At 52.3% G+C, this 20,786-nt stretch overlaps 1 protein-coding gene across 12 annotated transcripts in view; it reads right to left on the reverse strand.

Annotated features, from left to right (window-relative positions):
* The window catches only part of DNM2 (dynamin 2), an 84,939-nt gene that overhangs the window by 11,346 nt on the left and 52,807 nt on the right, over window positions 1-20,786 (reverse strand). For 6 of the 12 annotated variants that reach the window (XM_059696816.1, XM_059696815.1, XM_059696810.1 and 3 more), the window contains exons 8-15: window positions 18,608-18,743; window positions 17,267-17,334; window positions 16,519-16,657; window positions 14,080-14,166; window positions 11,649-11,719; window positions 8,284-8,335; window positions 7,413-7,424; window positions 2,690-2,803 (exon numbers count right to left, since the gene is read on the reverse strand). In XM_059696816.1, coding sequence (XP_059552799.1) covers window positions 2,690-2,803; window positions 7,413-7,424; window positions 8,284-8,335; window positions 11,649-11,719; window positions 14,080-14,166; window positions 16,519-16,657; window positions 17,267-17,334; window positions 18,608-18,743 — 679 coding nt within the window. Of the gene's footprint in view, window positions 1-2,689; window positions 2,804-7,412; window positions 7,425-8,283; window positions 8,336-11,648; window positions 11,720-14,079; window positions 14,167-15,140; window positions 15,280-16,518; window positions 16,658-17,266; window positions 17,335-18,607; window positions 18,744-20,786 lie in introns of all 12 variants that reach the window. The other 6 variants (XM_059696811.1, XM_059696809.1, XM_059696805.1 and 3 more) reach the window with 3 other exon arrangements.

Consider the following 20,786-nt stretch of genomic DNA (forward strand, 5'->3'; position numbering starts at 1 on the left):
GAGAGTCTGGGGCTCCTGCTTTCAACCCCCAGGTGAGAGGTAAACGAAGGGCCTGGCCTCTCCTCAAGTTCAAGAAGAGAATCTCTGAAAACTGGACTTGCAATGGTGCCGAGCAGTGAAGCAGCCCAGGGGTTGGGCCCAGAAGCCCCTCTGTAACTGCCCCGGCCGGCACCAGGCCCCGGGACCCCGAGCCCAACGGCGGGACCAGCCCTGAGCCTGCCTGACAGCTGACGAACCACAGAGCAGGCTGGGTTTCAGACGATGGGGGCGGAGAGGGGAAAAATGCGAAGGCGACACCCCACCCCTCACCCAGCCATTTTAGTGCTGATGTGGCCACCAGGGTTCCTTGAGGAATGCCTGGTCTCACCCCGACCCCCCCACCCCCCGCATCCAAACCCTATGAAGCTGTGGGGTCCTGAACAACCCCCCACCTTTGTTTAAAAACAGCCACCCAGACAGGGTCCCTCCCTTCCGTGGACTCAGAGCTCCTGAGGTTTCCAGAACATTCCAGGGTGAGTATCTGGACTCATGTGGGGTGGGATGATTTCACCCCCAAACATGGTCCCTTTTAGGAATCCACATCAGGCCTGGGCTGTGGGGCTGAGGTGTCTCTCGGGTCAGGGCGCTTGTGCCCTCTACCCACCCACGGGCCCCCTCTCTGCTCTGTGCCACGGGGAAGTCACTGGCTGGAGGCTCAGCTTCCTCACTGACAGTGTGAGGATTCCGAGGGGAGGATGCCCTCCACATGTGGCCTAGTGGGCGTCATAAATAAGAGCCACCAGGGGCCCAACAGCGCTCTACCGGCCTCGTCTCTGAACCCGGGTGGAAATACGCAGTTTGGCCCAGGCCTGGCTGTCATCCGCCAATGAGGCCTCCTATTTGGCACTTCTAAAGGGGGTCCTCCCAATTCCCAAGGGGAGGCCCCAGGGCTAACTTCTCCTCTGAGGGCCCCTGGGCTGGGCCGGGGGCTATGCCATCCCAGATAAGCAGGACACACAGGGGCCATGTGACTAGACTCTGGGCAGGAACACCTGAGCAGGGTGATGTGCATGTTCTTCGTGAGGTCCTTGTTGGGCTGCTGGAGGCCATGTGGTGATGGGCGTGGGGCAGCCATCTTGGACAGTGAGGGGAGCCCTGTGTTAAGGCGGCAACGGGAAAGAGAAGCCGACGCCCTGGTCAGCCTGCATCACAGGGCCACCAAATTCACCAGGGACACATGAGAAACAGACTTCTGTTTGGGCAAGTGCCTTCATTTGGGGCCTGTCACAGGCACACGACACTGCCCTGGCCAACGGAGAGAGAGCCTCTGGGGCTCTCAGAAGGCGACCCAGGAAAAGGACAGAAACACAGCGCTCCTGCTGGTGACCCCTTGGCCCTTCACATGGCAACAGGACCGGCAGGAGTGGCTTCACTCCCAGGCCGCTAAGCCAGTTAGGTTGCTCCATTAGGATAATAAGCAAAGAAATGGGCCACTCCGGATGGGAAAATGGGCTAGAGCCATGGTCGGTGAACTGCAGCTCACGAGCCACATGTGGCTCTTTGGCCCCTTCAGTGTGGCTCTTCTACAAAATACCACGTGCGGCCCTAACCGGTTTGGCTCAGTGGGTAGAGCGTCGGTCTGCGGACTGAAGGGTCCAGGTTCGATTCCGGTCAAGGGCATGTACCTGGGTTGCGGGCACATCCCCAGTGGGAGTGTGCAGGAGGCGGCTGATTGATGTTTCTCTCTCATCGATGTTTCTAACTCTCTATCCCTCTCCCTTCCTCTCTGTAAAAAAAAAAATCAATAAAATATATTTTAAAAAAACAACAAAACAAAACAAATACCATGTGCGGGCGCACACGTACAGTGCGATTGAAACTTTGTGGCCCATGCTCAGAAGTCGGTATTTTGTGGAAGAGCCACACTCAAGGGGCCAAAGAGCCACATGTGGCCCGAGAGCCGCAGTTTGCCGACCACTGGGCTAGAGCATAGACAGAGGATGGACCTGAAGAGAAGCGCCTCCCTCTCGCCTCCCTCCCTCCCCGCCCCCTGCTCCCTGTTCGTGGAGACAGCAGCTCAAACAGCATGCAATACTGCTCCCTGAGGCGCTCCCAGCAGCTCCTGGTGCTATTTCATGAGGCCTCCCTCTGTCCTTCTGATCAGGACAAGAAAGTGTGTAATGTTCTAAAGACGACGCTATGGCTCAGTACCTCACAGTGGGTAGGGGCCATTCATTCTACTTCACAGATGAGGAAACGAAGGCCCAGAGAGGCTAAGGGCTTGGTTGAGCCCATACAGGTTGTATCCCATGGAATCCCAATACTCCAGCAGCCTGGCTGTAAGCCTGAGTCCCTGACCCCAGGCTGTGTTCCCTCTGAGAGCCAGAACTTCCCCTTGCTATGCCTTTGGAGGCTGAGGTCTGTTTCCAGCCCACCAGTGGCTCCCTCCCCCATCTTCCTTTCCTCCATCCGGCTGGACCCCACAGGGGCCACGGGGGCTGGGATATGATGTGTGATGCCTGGGACACCCTCCAGCCTTGGCTGTTACCATCCTAATGGTGACCTCTGAGGCACAGCGGTACTCAGGAAACATTTCTTGAATGAATGAGTCAGTGAATGAGTAAACGAATGAATGAGTAAGTGAGTGAGGGAGTGACAAGTGAGGGGCCACTATTCTTGCCCTTTGGCTCCAGCTCTGCCAGCCACTCACCTCCTCATCCTTGTACCAGGACAGAGATTCGGCCGTCAGCACAAACCAATACTCCTTGGAGCCGCCCTTCATGAGGCTGATGTTGTTGATGGTCAGCCAGCCCTTGCGGATCACCTGGAGAGAAGGGCACAGCTCAGTGGAGGACCCACCGCCCAGCCCAGCCCACCCCCAGCACAGCAGCCAGAGCCCTTGCCCCCAGCAAGACAGGAAGCCAGGGAACAAGACAGAGATACCTACAACTCAAAGACAGCCAACCTGCCCTGGTTGGGTAGCTCAGTTGGTTAGAGTGTCAGCCCAATACATCAAGGTTGTGGGTTCGATCCCCAGTCAGGACACATATAAGAATCTACTGTCCTAGCCGGCTTAGCTCAGTGGATAGAGCATCGGCCAGTGGACTCAAGGGTCCCAGGTTCTATTCCAGTCAAGGGCACATGCCCAGTTTGTGGGCTTGATCCCCAGTAGGGGACGTGCTGGAGGTAGCCAGTCAATGATTCTCTCTCGTCATTGATGTTTCTATCTCTCTCTCCCTCTCCCTTCCTGTCTGAAATCAATAAAAAAATATATATATATATATAAAAAAAGAATATACCAATGAGGCCCTGTCTGGGTAGCTCAGTTGGCTAGAGCAGCATCTCAATATGCCAAGGTTGTGGGTTCGATCCCTGGCCATGGCACATACAAGCCAATTAATGCATAAATAAGTGGAACAATAAATCAGTATTTCTCTCTCCCTCTCTTTCAAATAAATTTTTAAAAAATATATTTTAAAAAATCAAATAGCCTAGCCAGTGTGGCTCAGTGGTTGAGTGTCGACCCATGAACCAGGAGGTCATGGTTTGATTTCCAGTCAAGGCATGATCCCCAGTAGGGGGCGTTCAGGAGGAAGCTGATCCATGATTCTCTCATCATAGACGTTTCTAGCTCTCCCCCTCCCTTCCTCTCTCTGAAATCAATAAAAACATATTTTAAAAAATCAATCAATCAATGCATAAATAAGTAGAACAACAAACTGATGTCTCTCCCTTCCTCTTTAAAATTAATCAATAAATAAAAATTTATATATATAAAAAAAACAGCCAACCAACTTCATCTTGCCCCAAGCACTTTTCGCTGGAAACCCATATGGGGCACTTGAGTGGACAGTCACTGATCCCCTCACATGCCTGGGGTTAGGATGAGTTAGCACAGGTGGCAAAGGTATGCCTGCTGAAAGGGGCCCCGAGGAGGGACCCAGGCTTGTGTGTGCAGCCACACAGCACGTGACAGTGGATGGTCGCAATTATCTTCACGAGACATGGGCATGAGGGATGCCCTTGGGCCCTGCCCCTCGTCCCCTCTGGAAGGTCAATGGAGGGCTGGAGGAGTCACCCCCACCATGAAACAGTTATTTTATCTTTTCAGGAGCCAAGCAGCAGAGGCTCAACTCAGCCTTGACTCTGCTGCCTACTCTGTTGGCTCTGACAGCAAACCAGGACAAGTGCTCAGCGGGCACAGGTACCTGCTTTGGCAGCCCCCACGCTGGGGCTCCCTTTCCGGGCGTGAGGATGAAGGGATGCCTTCATCCGGAGCCCTGGGGGCCTGCAGGGAATATGCCCCGTCGTCCCACTTTTCTGTCTGACACATCGGGCTGGGAGACCTCCCGGACGGGGTCATCAGGCGGTGGCTGTCATCTGAGTGAGAGGCAGAACCCAGGCTGGTGCAGGGGACTCACCTGACGGCTATACACAGGCAGCCTGGGGGCCATGCTCTCATGATCTCTGGGCCATGGAGACATGTGTGGGCCAGAGCCCCCCACCAATCTGGACTGGGGACCCCAGGGCAGCGGGAAGCATGTGGAGGCACAGGCAGGGCTGCCTGGGGCATGGCAGCAACAGCCCATGCCTACCTGCAGAGAGTAGGCTGCAAGCGGCCACAAATAGCTGAGAAGAGCTAGTGGTGGGACCCCAGACTGGGGTGGGGCAGGAGCACCCTACATGAGGATTTGGGGGTGCTTCTGGGGCCCACATACCTTCCTAGTGGGTGGGTATCAGGACGGGCTGCATTCTGCCTACCCTGACCCGACCCCAGGCTTACCAAATCTTAACAGGGAGACCAACCCCCAACCCCTACTCCTCTTGGGGCTAGACTTAGGCTCTGAGCCTCAGAACATAAAGATGGAGATGGCCACAGAGCGCTCAGAGACCCCTGCACCATGTAGAAGCCCCTGCCCAGGCTGGAGATGGCATGGTATGCCAGCAGGGAGCCCTTATTAAGGCCAAGGGCACAGACTTCTCCCTCCCTTGGATGACTAGACAGCATTTTGGAATCTTTTGGCCATCAGGAAGCAGGCAGTGATCGCTAACACCTGTCCAGCCGCAGGCTGCCTGGTTGGCAAGGAGGCAGAGGCCATGGTATCCTCCCTCGCAGCAGGATGACCAACTCGCCCCAGTTTAGCACTAAAAGTCTCGAGTCCCAGGTAAAGCAGGAAAGTAGGTCATGCTGAGGGCAAGGGTGGTCTCCAGACTCAGGCCAAGGCCTTCCTGCTTAGGACCCGGGAAGCAGCCCCTGTATCTGGCCACCACATCCAGCTCCCAAGCTTCGAGGCTCTGCTCATGCCTGCTCCTCTGCTCCCCAGGGGTAAGTAGGGCCTGCCCCGGGTTAGTCCAGGCCCACAGAGTGGGTGTTTCTAACCTTCAATTCAGTCACTGATTGACGCCAGGGAAGGGAGGAAGAGGGGGACAGAAGGACAGGCTGTCAGTGTTCCCCAGATAAATCCTCCCATGAGGCCTCTGCAGGGCACTTGTGCCCAACCACCCTTTGGTGGCCTCGCTTGCCTACAGGGCATGTGGTATGAGATGGGGGCCATGCCAGGAATGGCGCATCTGAGTCTCAGGGCAGGAGGCTGCTAATCGGACCTGAAGAAGCCCCCTAGGTTCTTTCTCCCTCGAGCCATCCAGAGAGCTGCCTTCATGTGAGTCCAACTGGGGTTAGAAACAGAACCCCGCCATGGAAAGATGCAAGCTGTGGGTGGCAGACACAGGCGCTGGGCCTAAAGGAGAAGGAGTACCTGGGCCCCCTCATCCAAAAGCCAGATTTGTGCCCAAGGGGACTGGGCTTAAAACAATGGGGGATGGGAGCAGGATGGGCAGGAGAGAGAGAAGAGGCAGGCGGGGCTGCAGGGTACACAGCAAGGCATGCCAGGGTGGAAGAAAGGACCACAGGGACAGCATGGGCAGCAGGCAAGAAGCGACACAGCTGGTGCCCACCAGCAGGGTGGGCCAGCCTCCTCCCAGGTGAGGGTTCCAGCCCCAGTTGCCCAGGTGGGGATAGCAACCACAGCTGGGAGACCCGGGGACCAGCCATGCACACGGCAGGGCTGGGCTTTGTAGCCAGGGGTCTGGAATCCAGCAGGAAAAGAATGACTAAGCCTCTCAGGCCCCTGGACTGTTTAGAGGCAAGAAATCATTCAAGTTCCAAGGGGGTTGGAGGTGACGTGGGAATCAGGAGCCAAAGACAATCCATTCCTCTTGCTCCCTCTGCCCCCAAGCTCTGGCTCTTTCTGGATCCTCTGAGAGAATTCTAGGCCCTGGGCACAGTGAGGCCCTGGCACAGGATCAGCTCAGCTACTGGAAAGATCTTGGGGTCGAAGATCCATGCTAGGGGGCAGCTGTGGGGCCCAGTGCCTCAGTGGCTGGTGGTGGGAGACCGTCCCGGAGAAGGAGGCTGTTAGGGCTGGGGGCCCAGGCCTTGCTCTCCAAGGTGGAGAGCTGGGGCTGAGCCAGTTGCCCAGAGGCAGGCACCTTGAAAAGAGTTCAACTGTCAGACTTAAGCAGCAGCTGCTACCCACTGGGCTGGGCCACACAAGGAGAGGAAGTGTAACAACAGGGATGGCAAATACCATTCATGTGGGGGCCACACCCATCAACGAGTAGGAGCTGCCTGAAGTGCTGTGGTAAGGATTCTAGGTGCAGTGGGAAAGAATGCTAGGATCAACAAGTGATGTCTGCCACAGGCAAAGGATAAGGGATGGGGCAAGTGGCACAGAAGAGCCTACTCCATCGTGTATCTGCCACGGAGGCAGGATAGTGGCAGCATTCAGTAGTGAGTTCCCTGGTCAATTAGTCATGCCTGTCATGAACTGTGTCACATACAAAGCTATCATATGGGAAATAAATTCCCCAGCCAGTTAGTCACATCTGCCATAGAATGGGGAGTGGTGGCATGCTTAGGAAAGAGTGCCAGGAATGATTAGCAGTGTCTGCCATGGGCACATGACAGGGGAGAGGCACAGGGAAAGAGTGCTAGATCAATTAGTAATGTCTGCCATGAGCACAGGAAGGGGCCATTTCCCCACGGTGATGTCTGCACTGGGGACAAAGTGGTGGCAGTGGCAAGTTCCAGCAGAGCTTGAGCAAAATCTTCCCGAGAAGGATGTGATAGAGGGAAGGGAGGGAGGGGTATTAGTCAAGTATTTGCCATCCCTGACCTACAGGAAACCAGGTCCACATGTTAGGAATGGGCTGGAGGGGGGCCTTCCTCCAGGGCAGTGGTCAGGTTAGTCTGTGTTAAGTCCGCTTATGCCCAGGGCAACATGACATCAGACATAGGCTGTGGCAGGGAGGGTCAGGTTAGCTTGATTGTTAGTTGTTTTTTATTTTGAGGGGAAGGGAATGTTAAGGAGTGGGGGGGTCTCCACCACCACGACATTCTCTAATGTTTGCTACCACACTAAGTGGGTACTTACCAAGATCTCCCCCTTTGAAAATGCAAAGTTAGGTAAATCAAAGAAGAGCAGGCAGAGAAAAAGAGACGTAAGGGACATGAGGGGACAGAGAAAAAGCAGGAAAGGCACACAAATGGGAAGAGAGAAGAGCAGAGGAAAAAAACAGCAAAAGAAAAAAATTACATGCTATTAATTATATTCATGGTGTTAATATTTAATTCATTATCATCTCCTGAAACAAAAAAGCAACAACATACGTATCAACAAGCACAAAAAAAATCATGCAGTGGTTACACCCTTCTTTTCCAGAGGGCTTGATAATCGTGCAAGATAAATAGCAGAGTCCCCACCCTGTATGATGTGGAGAAGCAGGGGACACGGGCAGAAAGATGATGATTTTCTCAAAAACCCAAAAAACTAATAGTGGTAAATATATAAAGCTGTTCTTATTTCACAGCTTCTGGCTGGGGGTACATCAACAAGGTAGAAAACCCTGTGTGTGACTTATGGTTTTTCCACGGGTGGGGTCAACCATGGAACTCTTTTCACAATGCAGCCTCCCACAGGCTCCTAGTCCTTGGGGCCGAGAACCCATTGTGGCCACAGACACCGTGGGTGATTGTGCTGCCCTGAGGGTCAAGTTCTAACCATGGCCTTGGATGTTCAGACAGGGACTCACAGGTGTATAAAATCTGCCCCCTTGACCCTGCCAGAGCTTTGGCTCTCAGACCAGTTTCCTGAAGCATCACAACCTAAGTGGACTTAAGAGGCTGCAGGGTGAGCATCCGTGGGGCATGCACACGCCAGGTGCCACTGCAAGGCTCAGTGGTCCCTTAGTGCCCTCCCGCCCCTCCCCTGAGGGTGGAGCTGCGGGCCCTAGAGCGGTGGTTACCTGGTTGGGAATGGCTCTCTTCTTGTTCAGCTGTGTGCTCCTCTGCTGGGCGCTGAAACCAAAGCACAGAGAGGCTCATGCAGGTGAGACGCTGGGAGGGACAGGGAGCAAGAGGCCCTCATGGCCCAGGTGGGGTTCTCTACCACACGAGGGGGCCAGTGACCAGTTAGTTAAGGGCAGAGTCAGAGAGAAACTGCCCTGCACACAAAGGGCTGCCCAAGGGAAGGAGCTCAGGTTCGTGGAAGTAGAAAATGGAATGACACTGAGGCTTCTAGGCCCTGATCTCTGCCACTCCTAAGAGCACCAGCTATTTCCAAGGTGACTGGGTACTGGAGCCTCCAAGAATGGCATGAGGAGCTGGAGTCCCAGGTGGCTCAAAGTCAGCCATGATGGCTTCTGAGTGCTTAGGGGTCAAAAACTTGAGGCTTTCTCCCGCTCTCAATTCCTACCCCTACCCCTAGCAGTAAGGCCTAAGTAGCTCTGACCACGGTGTTGTCCGACCTGGGCGATCAGACCGTGGGACAGCTGCTTATCAATAAACATCACTCATCTTGGATGGCTCCTGCCCCAGACCAGAGGACAGTCAAGGTCCATAGGGCATGTTTCTACAAGGTCCCTTATTTATCTACAGTCCCAGATAGCTTTTCTTCTTATTCTACCCTGTTTCCGGGCTAGTGCATGCCAGGAAATGATGAGTGCAGATGAAGGTCATGTATCTCGCACCTACTTAGCTCACTTGTTTGTCCTAATGTCATATCTTATCGTATTGCTTTAGCTGGAACTTCCAGAACAGTATGAAAAGGCAAACCATCCTGTTTCATTCTTTTACTCACTGCCTCTGGAGTTTTACATTAAAGTGCAAGTTGGCTGTTGGATAAATTGAGAGAGAGAGAGAGAGTGAGTGTGTGTGTGTGTGTACACATGCAAAAAGGGAATAAGTTTCTGTTCCCTGATCAGTAAAAGTTAAAAATATTAAGAATGGAGGTGGAATTTTACCCAATAATTTTCCTAATGTTCAATGAGTTTATTAGAGGGCGTTTGCTTTGGGTTTTAGCGTGGAGAGGCCATGGGAAAGCAGCCCAGAACATCCAAGCAAAGAAGTTTGACCAAACGTGTCTAAAGAAGACAGGACTGAGCTAAGCCATTCATGGCAGGGCCTGGGTGCTAGAGAGGTCCCGGATGTGCTACTTCCTACGGGCTTCCTGGCGCCCTGCCTGTCCTGGCAGCCCACACGGCTGCACCTTTCCCTTGCCTGCCCCCAGGAAGAGACTGCCCCCCAGCCTGCAGGGCCCTCCCGGTGATGGGGCTGGCCTCTCACCTTCACCTTGTGCTGGTCTCCATGCTCCTGGCTTCTCGGCCTTCCTTCCCTGTCTCTAACGCTCTCTGGTGCACCCCGCCTGTCACCTGGCTGTCAGGACTTCCTTGGAAAGGTCTCTCCAGGACGCATCCCTTGTTCCCCTTTCCACAACCCCTCACCTACCTTCCTTTCCAACTCTCATTTTCTCTCTGACAATTTGCTCAATGACAATGTGTCCCCAGCCTGTGGGCTCTGAAGGGGCAAGTCCCAAGTCTGGCTTAGTCACTGTCCTAGTCCAAAGGCCCTGAAACAGTGCTCCATGGTTGTTCAGTGGGACCCTGGGATATCCCACCTAGGACTGGGGCCCTGGTTTATACCTAGGCTGGGCGGAGCCTGGCACCCTGGGCCCCGCCCCCAGCTGTTCACACACCAGGGAAAAGGCACACAGCAGGCAATACCCACCAGGTCACCAGCTGCTCAGTATAGTAACAGCTGGGGGAGGTGGGAAGGCGCAGGAATCCAGAGGAAAGAGTGGAGTGGTCAAAGGAAAAACAGGAGAAATTGTGAGAAGGAACTGTGGATGAAGTGTGAGAAGCAGAGATATCAAGGTGAGAAAAACAGCAGCAAACCGAACAGGGAGGACCAGTGTTTTCAGCCTACATACAACTGGCTGCTGGGGATAGGAGGAGGGGCTGTTCCCCAGGCTCTGAGAAACACTTGGGGGTGGCCCATGGCCTGTGCCCCCCAGCCCACTCCCAGCAGGGATTACTCAGCTGGGGCCTGAAGTTTATGATCATGCCCTTATTCCTTCATTCTACTCACCTACCATGTGCCCAGCACAGAACGGCTGCTCAATTAACTGTGTTGAGTGCATTGATAAATGTTCTACCTGGTAACTACTTAGCACAACGGAGAATCCCCTGACAGAAAGACCCTCTTGCTGCAGCCTGCTAGCCCACGGTTGGACTGCCACAGGCCCCTCCTCAAAGATGCCTCCCTGCACCCCCAAGGTCAGGCCAGAAGGCCGCCCTCTGGACTCCCATGGGCCTTACAGTCCCCACCCTAGCACTGACCACACTGTATCCTAACTGTCCAGGTGCACGTCTGTCCCTGGCGTGGGACCTTCTTTTGAGGGTGGGGACCTGGGCCTATGCTTGCTCAATGCTGTGTCACAGGGCCTGGCACAGAGAGACAATATTTGCTAAATGATACAAGGGAGTTGGCTACCAATGGTCTGTTATGCTATTGGGCTCAGGCAAGAAAACCTCTGTGAGCCACCAGAACAATCCATATGACACCCAAGCTTACTGAGAGGGTACAAGGGCTGAAGGGGTCAGTGGGAGATGCCTGAGACCACCAGCATTTATATCTACATTTTGCTGAAATCAGGGCTCCCTGTTCTAGCCCTTTATCTAGGTTCCATGGAAGGTTCTGGTTTTAAATCTACAGTGTATAAATGGAGTCCTACCCGGTTTGGCTCAGTGGATAGAGCTCCGGCCTGTGGATGGGAGGGTCCTGGGTTCGATTCTGGTCAAGGGCACGTACCTCAGTTGCAGGCTCCCCCCAGCCTGGCTTGTGCAGGAGGCAACCAATCGATGTGTTTCCCTCACATTGGTGTCTCTCTCTCTCTTCCACTCTCTCTAAAAATCAATGAAAAAATATCCTCAGGTGAGGATTAAATATAAATAAAAAAATAAATGGAAGCCGCGTGATGCAGGGCAGCCCTGACCCACGAGACTCTGTGAAAGGGCCAGGGCACATGGAGTCTGGGACAGCTGCACAGGAGCTGTGACAGGCTCTGAGCAGGGCCTCGGGCAAGGAGCACTGATGCTAGCGAGCCGTGTCCTTTCCTCATGCACTTGACCCCAGGACTGCACTTTCTTCCTTACACCTCTGGTGCCCTCATAGGAGAGGCAGTGGGGACAACGGGGGTGGTCCAGGCAGCCTTCCAGACACTCTCACCCCAGGACCCCGACACAGAGACCCTCACGCTCCAGCTCTCAGAGGGAATCCCAACTGCGGGTGGACTGGTGCCAGCCCATCAGCCGCTGTGCCCAACAGTACATACTTGGCAAATCCAATGAAGTCCTCGTGGTTTGTGTTGATGTAGGATTGCTCGATGTCGATGAGAAGAAGAATCTGAGGGAAAGCAGAAGTCCCTGTGAGTACACATGGTCCGACATGACTTTATAACCGTGTGAAAGTGGCAAGCATTCAGTAGAAACCATACTTTGGATTTTGATCTTTTCCCGGGTTAGTGATATGTAACACGATACTCTCTCATGATGCTGGGCAGCAAGACCTAATTCCCAGTCAGCCAAACGAGCATGAGGGTCAACAACCAATACTCTACAGCAAGCATGTCAAACTCAAAGGCTAACACGGGCCAAATGAATGAGGCATGTGGCGCACGGGCCACAAGTTTGACATGCTTGCTCTATAGTGCATTCACTGTATTAGATGATTTTGCCCAATCGTAGGCTCATTTAATTCTGAACACGTTTATGGTAGGCTAGGCCAAGCTATAATGTTCAAAAGGTTAGGTGTATTAAATGCATTTTCAGGTTACTTTATTTTCAATTTACTATGAGGTTATCAGGATGTAACCTCATCGTTACATCCTGATAAACTCATTGTAATCTGAGAAGCTTCTGTATAGAGCCCAGCATGGCAGGCAGGGGCAGCAGATAAAGCACTTTTCACATAGGGGTGGGGTGTGGGTGTGGAACCACGCTGCTTCTTGGGCACAACAGGGGCACATCTCCCCCCCAAAATACACCTGGGGTACATCTGTAGGGGGAAGGGACACACAGGTGCTTCCAGACATCAGGGACTCACAACTAAGTTAAGTTTGAGCCAACCAAACAGAGAGAGGCAGCCATAGTCACTGGCACAGCCTCTGGGGCTGACTACCTGGGCTGCAGGCTTGGCTCAGCCAGGCGGCTGTGTGACCCTGGGCCCCATGTTACCAAGCTGTGGAACAGGGGCACAGAGGCCCACTTCAAAGAGTTAAATAAGTCACAATATGTAAAGTCGTTAGCTAGCACCTGGCATTTCATAAGTGCTACATTTAAACAGCAAAGATAATCTGGCCAGGTGAGGACATTAAAATGAAATACACACACACACACGCACACACGCACACACACACGCACGCCAGTGGGGATGTCATCAAAGATAAGAGATAGGCCCTTACACAGTACCCTGCCCCTTCCTATCACCTCACTGTGCCTCCAAGCCCTCAAGCATAAAACAGGCCAGGCAGTAGGTCAGACCTGTGGGGTTGTTGGAAAAGGCTGGGGTGCTCCACTGTTGCTAGCTTTATAAAGCCTGAACCCCACTATCCTGGAGCCAGTGCATCAAGCCCAGCAGTGTCGACAGGGAGGCAACCAGGGGCCGTGCTGTGTATGGAAGGGACAGCAGCATCCTTGACAGCAACGACAACAAAACGAACTGGACTCTCTCAAGCTTCTGATACAGCTTCTAGGCTACAGAAGCTCTGAGGAAACAGGGCACAGGTTGACTGGGGGATCCTCTGAAGCACAAATGAGCCAGTTTTCTCCATCGATGTCAAGGGGAGAAGAACCATTCTATACAGGTGACATCACAACCAAATACAACACGTCGGCTTGTTTGGTTCTGGTTTAAACAAACAGCTGCCACGAGACCACAGCAGACAACGGAGGGAAAGTGACTGAGACCAGGTGATGGGGCACATGAAGGAGGAATGAAGGCCCTTAGCACACAGAGCAGGGAACAGGGGAGACTCCCACTGTGACTGCTTGGAGGAACCCACTCTCTACCTTTGTGTGTGCTTGGATGGTCTCCACAGGAAAGCTAAACCACAAAAAGCACCCTCATGTCCTCTGGCAGGCAAACAGATAAGCAAGCTGTGGGCCACACATTCAGCAATCAAAAGTAACGAACTTCAGTCCGGACCAGTGGCTCAGATGGTTGGAGTGTTATCCTGTACACCAAAGGGCTGCGGGTTCAATTCCTGGTCAGGGCACATAGCTAGTTTGGGCCGGGGGGGTGGGGGTGGGGGTATGAGAAGCAACCAAATGAAGTTTCTCTTTCACACTGATGTTTCTCTCTCTCCCTCCCATCGTTCCTCTCTCTCTAAAATCAATTAAAAAACACACACATATCCTCGGGTGAGGATTAAAAAAACAAACTGCAGATCTACCACAAACAGGGATGAAAGAAGGAAGTCAGAATCAAAAGGCTATGGAGTACAGGAGACCATTCACAAAACATTCTTGGAGAAAGGGCAAAACCAGAGGGACAGGAAGCCGCCAAGTGATTGCTAGGACCTGGGGGTCAGGGAGGGGTTGACGGCAAAAGGGCAAAGGATGAGCGTTTTGGAGGGGTGATAGAACCATTCTATATTGTGACTGAGGTGGGGGTTACTGCACGCATTTGTCAAAACCCCAAATACTGGACACTCAAGATTTACTGCAAGTAAATTATACCTGAAAATTAAAACAAAAAGCCAATACCTGGTCCTTGGTTCTCCCCTCCCGTTCTCGGATGTAAGTGGTGACAATTCGCTCCGTTTCCTCTCTTAACCGGGGGTAGGAGCTGAGCTGAGGGGAGAGCAGATGGCAGAGTTGGCTGGGTCCTCCTGGCATGGGAAGCAATGTGAACTACACAGAAAACACGGGGGAAGGTGGGTGACAGGGGTGAGCCCACCGCATCCCCACGCCACTCCTGTCTCATAGCCGCTTCAGCTGGGAGACAAGGGGACAGTGGGGGGACGGTGGGCCGGAGAGAGTGACAGGGTCCCCGTGCACAAGCAAAGATGCTTTTTGAGAATGCGATTTAGAGTTGGAAAGTGGCAGAGAATGTGGGTGACAGCCATCCCCCTCCGCCCAGCACTGGATGGGAGTGAGGACACTGGTTATAATCAAAGCCACCGGTCACTGGATGAGTGCCCTTGCCCAGCTCGTGAGCGCACAGCGACTGTTCTAAGATGGTGGGTTGGCGTCTGGGTCATCTATCTCAGAGGGATCCCCTGGTAGAAAACCGTTCCTCATCATCTCATCTCTGGAACCCACTCCTCTAACACCCCCAGAGCTCCAGCCAGCACATGAAGAGCCACCTTCTGCAGTTTGGGTTAAGCTCAATTTTGAAGAAAATTGAGTCGGACAGTCAAAATGACTTGATGAAAACTCAGTAAATGTCCCGTGATGTAGAACACGAGGGTCTGCACATGGCAACGTTCTACTGCTGTGGTGACCGCTTGGAAACCCCCTTTCTCTCAGGGTCTCGGGAACGGGCATTGACCCTCACCCCACTGCCTGCCGAGTAAATGCTTTTGGCAACATCAAAGGCCTCCCAGCCCCTTCGGTAGCCCAAACTGCAAAGGTGGCACACACGTGTGATGCATCTCGCTCCGTTTTGTCTGCCAATGCAAAGCTGAGATGTCGTTAAGTGACAACTGGCCTATGGAGAGGGGATCCATCCGAGACAGTCCCCCAGATGCGCGGGTTAAGACTAACAACAGAGGGAGAAGATGGGGGACAGATGCGTAGGTGATAATAACAAAACCTTCTATTACCTTCTCGGCACACTTTTTAATGACCGTGGCCAGTTCTGAGACCACGAGATCAACACACTTCAAACTCGGCTCTTTGAGTTTTACAATCTGCTTTTTCACAATGGCTTCAAAGGCCATATCAGGGGTGAAGAGCCCCGTCCTGGGTCATGCGAAGGGTGGGACCAGTAGAGAGACACCCAGGGACAGTGCAGGCCACACACCCGGGATGGGGGAAGGGGGGGGGGGAGAGAGAGAGAGAGAGAGAGAGAGAGAGAGAGAGAGAGAGAGAGAGAGAAACGAGTCAGTTGGTTAGTGACATGCATGGAGGAGCCTGTGCCCGCATTTGCCCCGGAAGCTGCTTCGGATCAAAGAGGCATCTGGGTCCGGGGGTGGACTTGGTCTGGGTTGAATCACAGAAGGGCTGAGGGTCAGTGTCCTCGTGCAGATGGCTATGGGTGTGGGGACGCTTTGTGTTTCATTATCTGCGACAACGGGCTCCAGAATGACCATCTCCAGCCCACCTGGGTTTCTTTCCCCTTCCTTTTCCAATCGAAGAAGCTTAAGAAGCAAATGTGGGCTTTTGCAGACTGAGAACAGAAGGCTCAAGCAGAAATCGCCTGCCTAGGAAGGCCGACCCAGAGCTCTACGGCCATCGTGGACGTGCAAGCACAAACTGCCCATGGAGAAGCGCTTCAGCTGCTCGGCCAAAGCATGCTGCCCTGGGAGCCAGGCCCGCGGGGGAACCGGCATGTCTTGCTGGGGGGAGGCAGTGGCCCAAGCACATAGGCACTTGTGACCTAGGGGATCTGAGGACTGGCTGCCTGGGGGAACAGCACTGCTCCTGGGGAAGCAAGGGAACTAGAGGAGGCAGTTAGGAGCCGGGCCGGCTTTGGGACCCGAGCACTCATTATACGTTAGTGTTTGGGCCTTTCTTGGCACCCGGGGGACAGAAATATGACTGGCTCCAGGGAAGCCAAAGGGTGTCACTCAAGGAGTGACAGCCAGGGAGGTTCAGGGAGCTTGGCCTCCAGCAGCTGATGCGGGGTCCCTCTCTGTTTCTCAGAAGGCAGCAAAGCGACAGCCCAATGACACCCCCAATTCCATCAGACACATGCTAGGCTTGGTATCAGGGTCCCAGGGAGCCCTGCCCCAAAGTATGGCCAGTTTTAGAGGCCTGATACCTCCCCCATCCCCCCTCCCCTCCCTACCCGCTGCACCTAGGCCGACATGCCCCTGCCCCAGCCTCTGGGAAGATGCCACATTCTTGGAAACCAAGGCAATCTGGAGGCAGGGGGAAGGCACCACGGGGCACAGGCTGAAACAGCACCAGGAGCCTGATACCAAAGCCCTGAACCCCCGTTTCCACACGGCCAGGAGTCCCCTGCCGAGGGGCCAATACCTTACTGGTACACTGCCTAACTGTATTGATTAGCTCCTGGATAACCAGGTCGACACATTTCAGACAGGGCTCTTTCAGCTTGACGACCTGCTTTTTCACAATGGCCTCGAATGCCAGGTCCGGGGTGAAGAGCCCGGTCCTAAAACCATCCAAACCCGGGGGCAGGGGAGATAAGTCAGAGAAAAACAAAGCATGGTCAGCAACCTCACAGGCAGGGGCCGGGTTCCCACGAAAGAACCAAGGTCATGGCAAGTCTAGGGGTCAGATGCCTGTGTCCACTACCTGGAAGCCCAGGGCAACCTGAGGACTCCACGGTGATGTGAGACTGGATGACTGGAGGGACTATTTTTGTTGGAACACGGAGGGAGCCCAGGATGGGTTCAAACACTGGATTCCTGTAATCATGACTCAGCTCTGGCTCCCCACCCCCACCCCCACCCCCAGGGCAAATATGCAGCGAGCTTTCTTGGATGACTACAGTAACTCGGGCTCATGCCAACGGACTGGGGGGTTTACCAATGTTTAATCCAAGGGCAGCAGACAGTCCTGTGACCCATGACCTACTCGCACAGGACTGAGCCCATCCACCCTCAAGTGCCGTTGGAGAGAGTATGGCTACCGAGAACCACCCAGGAACCCTGTCAAGACCTCACAATCAGGGCACCCCGAGGTTTGGGGGGACAGACTGACTAGAGAATGGCACCGCAAAGGTAAAGGGAACAATGGCAACGCTCCCTGTGGAACTTGCCTGACACCATGAATGTTCTTAATGGCGTAGCTGATCTCCCGTCTTAAGTCTTTCTCATCAAACTCCATCTGAGAACAGAGAAACCAAACACTAGCAAGGATGTACCTGGGGCACCTTCAGAACAGGTGTTTATTTGGAGAATGTTGTTTCCTGCATGCATCTGTATTCACATGGCTGAATATTAAATTGGTCAAAAAATTTAAAAATATTAAAACCTAGTATCAGCAAGAATGCTGTGAAACTAACACTCTTGCTCTTAGAGGAAACATAAATTCATATAAAAAACTTTTTGGGGGCCACTTGCACTATAAATTAAGAATCTCCAAAAATATACCTAAAAATAAAAATATATATACCTACAATGTCACCTGTTAGTTTTAAATGCTCTAGAAATTTATCTTGAGAAATTAATAAAGAATTAGCGCCTAGCTGGATTGGCTCAGTGGATAGAGCATAGGCCTGTGGACTGAAGGGTCCCAAGTTTGATTGCGGTCAAGGGCACATGCCCAGGTTGCTGGTTCAATCCCCAGTAGGGGGCGTGCAGGAGGCAGCCGATCAATGATTCTCTCTCATCATTGATGTTTCTATCTCTCTCTCCCTCTCCCTTCCTCTCTGAAATCAATAAAAATATATTAAAAAATAAAAAGTTCAAGCACATTTTTTACACCCTGGTCAGTGTGGTTGGAGCGTCGTCTCATAAACCAAAAGGTGGTGGTTTCAATTTCTGGTCAGGGCATATACCCACGTCGCGAGTTTGATTCCCTGTCGGGGTGCATGCGGAAGGCAACCAATCAATGATTGATATTTCTCTCTCTTCCTCCCTTCCTCTCCCTAAAATCCATAAAATAAATTTTTAAAAAGTTCAAGCAAATTGTTTTTAAAAATCTCAAATTCTAGCTCCGAGAACTGTAAGAACTGTAAGATCCTTACAGATCTATGCAAACACACACATCAAGACACACGGGTATAATTTCGTATGGAAGGATATTACAAATATTATCTATGTGTTAGGCTGCACATGTTGGGTCCACAACCTCCTTTTCCTTTTTTCAACCTGCTAAGGTCATGTGAATTTCCCACTATTTTCTATGTATTTTGCAATGGAAATACATTGTATTGGCTTTTGTCAGAGGAAAAAAAAATGAAACTTCTTGTACAGCTCTGCTGGAAAGTTGTAAGCTGCCTGCTCAGGGAAGGAAGCCATAGGGGACGCCTCCCCGGGCCACACTCTACTCAGGGCGGGCTCAGGCATGAAGGCCAGAGCTCAAGGTAGAAAGCTCTGGAAGGAGGCTGGGCTCAACACTGACCAGGGACAGGAGGGCCCCGCCCTTGCCGCACTACCTTCACCAGCTCAAAGGGAAACCGCTCATGGAAGATGCGATTGATTCGGGCGCCCCCAGAGAGCTCCAGCGTGTCCACTTGGTCTCCAGAGCCCTCTATCCGCTTTTCAAAGTCCACCCCAAATTGCTGGACCATCCTACGAGGAAAAAGAAAACACGAACATTAAGCAGAGGTTTCAACAAAGCTTCGGTGTTATGTCCTGAGTCAAGCCATGGTTCAGTTCCCTCTTTTCATTTTTAGGAACAAAATCTATGTGTACATAAAAAAAAACAACACAAAATTCAGGAGCTACAGGTGGCAAGTACTCGCTACATGCCAGGCCCATTCTATATGCCTGTTACGATCATTCACTGAACTGAAGGGGGTGCAGTTAATACTCCATTTTGCAGATGACAAGAATGAGGTGTGGGGGTCACAACTTAGCAACCTCACCTCTGCTCTGAGGTTTGGCCTAATCCGACAGGATCATAGAGTGAAATGGTAGTTCCTTCTCATCGTTCAGGTGGCTTCCGCCACCTCCCAGCATGTGGGTCGGCACTCCACCACTATAGGCTGAGGCCTTTGTCCCTCTGAGCCTCAGTTCCTTCATCTGGAAAGTGGGTTGATCATACCAGCACCTCCACACAAGGTCACTGAGGATTCAAAAAGTTTCTAGGTTTCATCAACTTCCAAGAAGTCACTAATCCTAAAATACAATCCTAGTCCATGCTCCCACAAAAAAATAAAAAATGCTGTCAAATCATGGTAATTCTCCTAACACTTTTGAATTCAGAAAAGTCAAAATGTCACATAATTGACAAAATGTGCCAATACCACGATTGGCCCCTGAGAACCCAGCCTAGCCCTTACCAAGTGGTAAGTTTTGCTAATTAATGCTGTGACAATGTGAACAGTAAAGATCTAAGATATTTACTAGTGTCTCGACTTTCCCTGGCATTTCTAATTGCTCCCCCCAGTCCCTTACACTGTCTGCTTAATCATTTTCTCATCTCTGCCTCCCAAATTCTTGGTCTACTCAAGCACTAACAGACATCGGAGATATTGCAGGTTCAGTTCCAGATAACTGCAATAAAGCAAATATCACAATAAAGCCAGTGATAAGAAATTTTTTGTTTCCCAGTGCATATATGTTACTTTTACACTATACTGCAGTCTACTAAGAGTTCCAATAACATTATGTTTAAAAAAACAACGTACATGCCTTAATTAAAAAACACTTTTGCCCTGGCTGGGTGGCTCAGTTGGTTGGAGCGTCATCCTGAACAGCAAAAGGTGGCGGGTTCAATTCCTAGTCAGAACACATACCTAGGTTGTGGGTTCAATCCCCGGTTGGGGCATATACAGGAGGCAACTGTTCGATGGTTCCCTTTCATACCTTCATTTAGGGGTAAGGAATACAAGGTTCAGAGAGGCATGGTCACCAGCCAGGGGAAGCCCAGCAGACCCAGGCTGACCCCCAGGTTGCAGCACATGCTAGACTAAATCTCCTCTTCAAGTCTACAAAGGACCAGCATTTGCTCTGTCGAAAGCTTTGTGGCCCTAGCCAGTTTGGCTCCGTGTGGGGAGTGCAGAGGACAGCCAATCAATGATTCGCTCTCATCACTGATATTTCTATCTCTCTCTCTCCCTCTCTGAAATCATTAAAAATATATTTAAAAAAAAAAAAAACTTTGCAGAATGCAGCTGAGCTTGACTGAGCATAAAAGCATTCTCATCCCGATCCCGCCACCATGCACCGCCCAATGGCTGAGAGGGGGACATCAGACCTAAGATGGTCATGGGGGCAGTGCCCCTCTGGTGTGCCTGTAGGAGTCCTGTGCATGCCACCACCTGCCACATGAGCTGCCAGGGAGTTTCTGGAACTCACTCTAACCAAGTCTTTGCGGCACTTATGGTCCCTAACAGGGCAAAAACTGAGAATACTGGGGAAGGAAGAGCCCCAAGTAAGAACCTGCGATGGTGGGGACACCCGCTCCCCTGCCTCCCGGCTGCACAGCTGCAGGGAGTCGCCTACAGTTCTGAGCTGGACTCAATAGTCAGGGTGAGGATTCATAGAGATCAAGCAGAAGCAGCTCACACCGGGTCTGGTCCCACCCCCTCCATGTCTGTCCTCCCTGCAGCCGCCAGAGGGCGCCTGTCAGCACCCGAGTCAGGCCATCCCATTCTCTGCTCAAAACCA

This window comes from Myotis daubentonii, chromosome 5 (assembly GCF_963259705.1).
Source record: "Myotis daubentonii chromosome 5, mMyoDau2.1, whole genome shotgun sequence".
Classification (NCBI taxonomy): Eukaryota; Metazoa; Chordata; class Mammalia; order Chiroptera; family Vespertilionidae; genus Myotis; species Myotis daubentonii.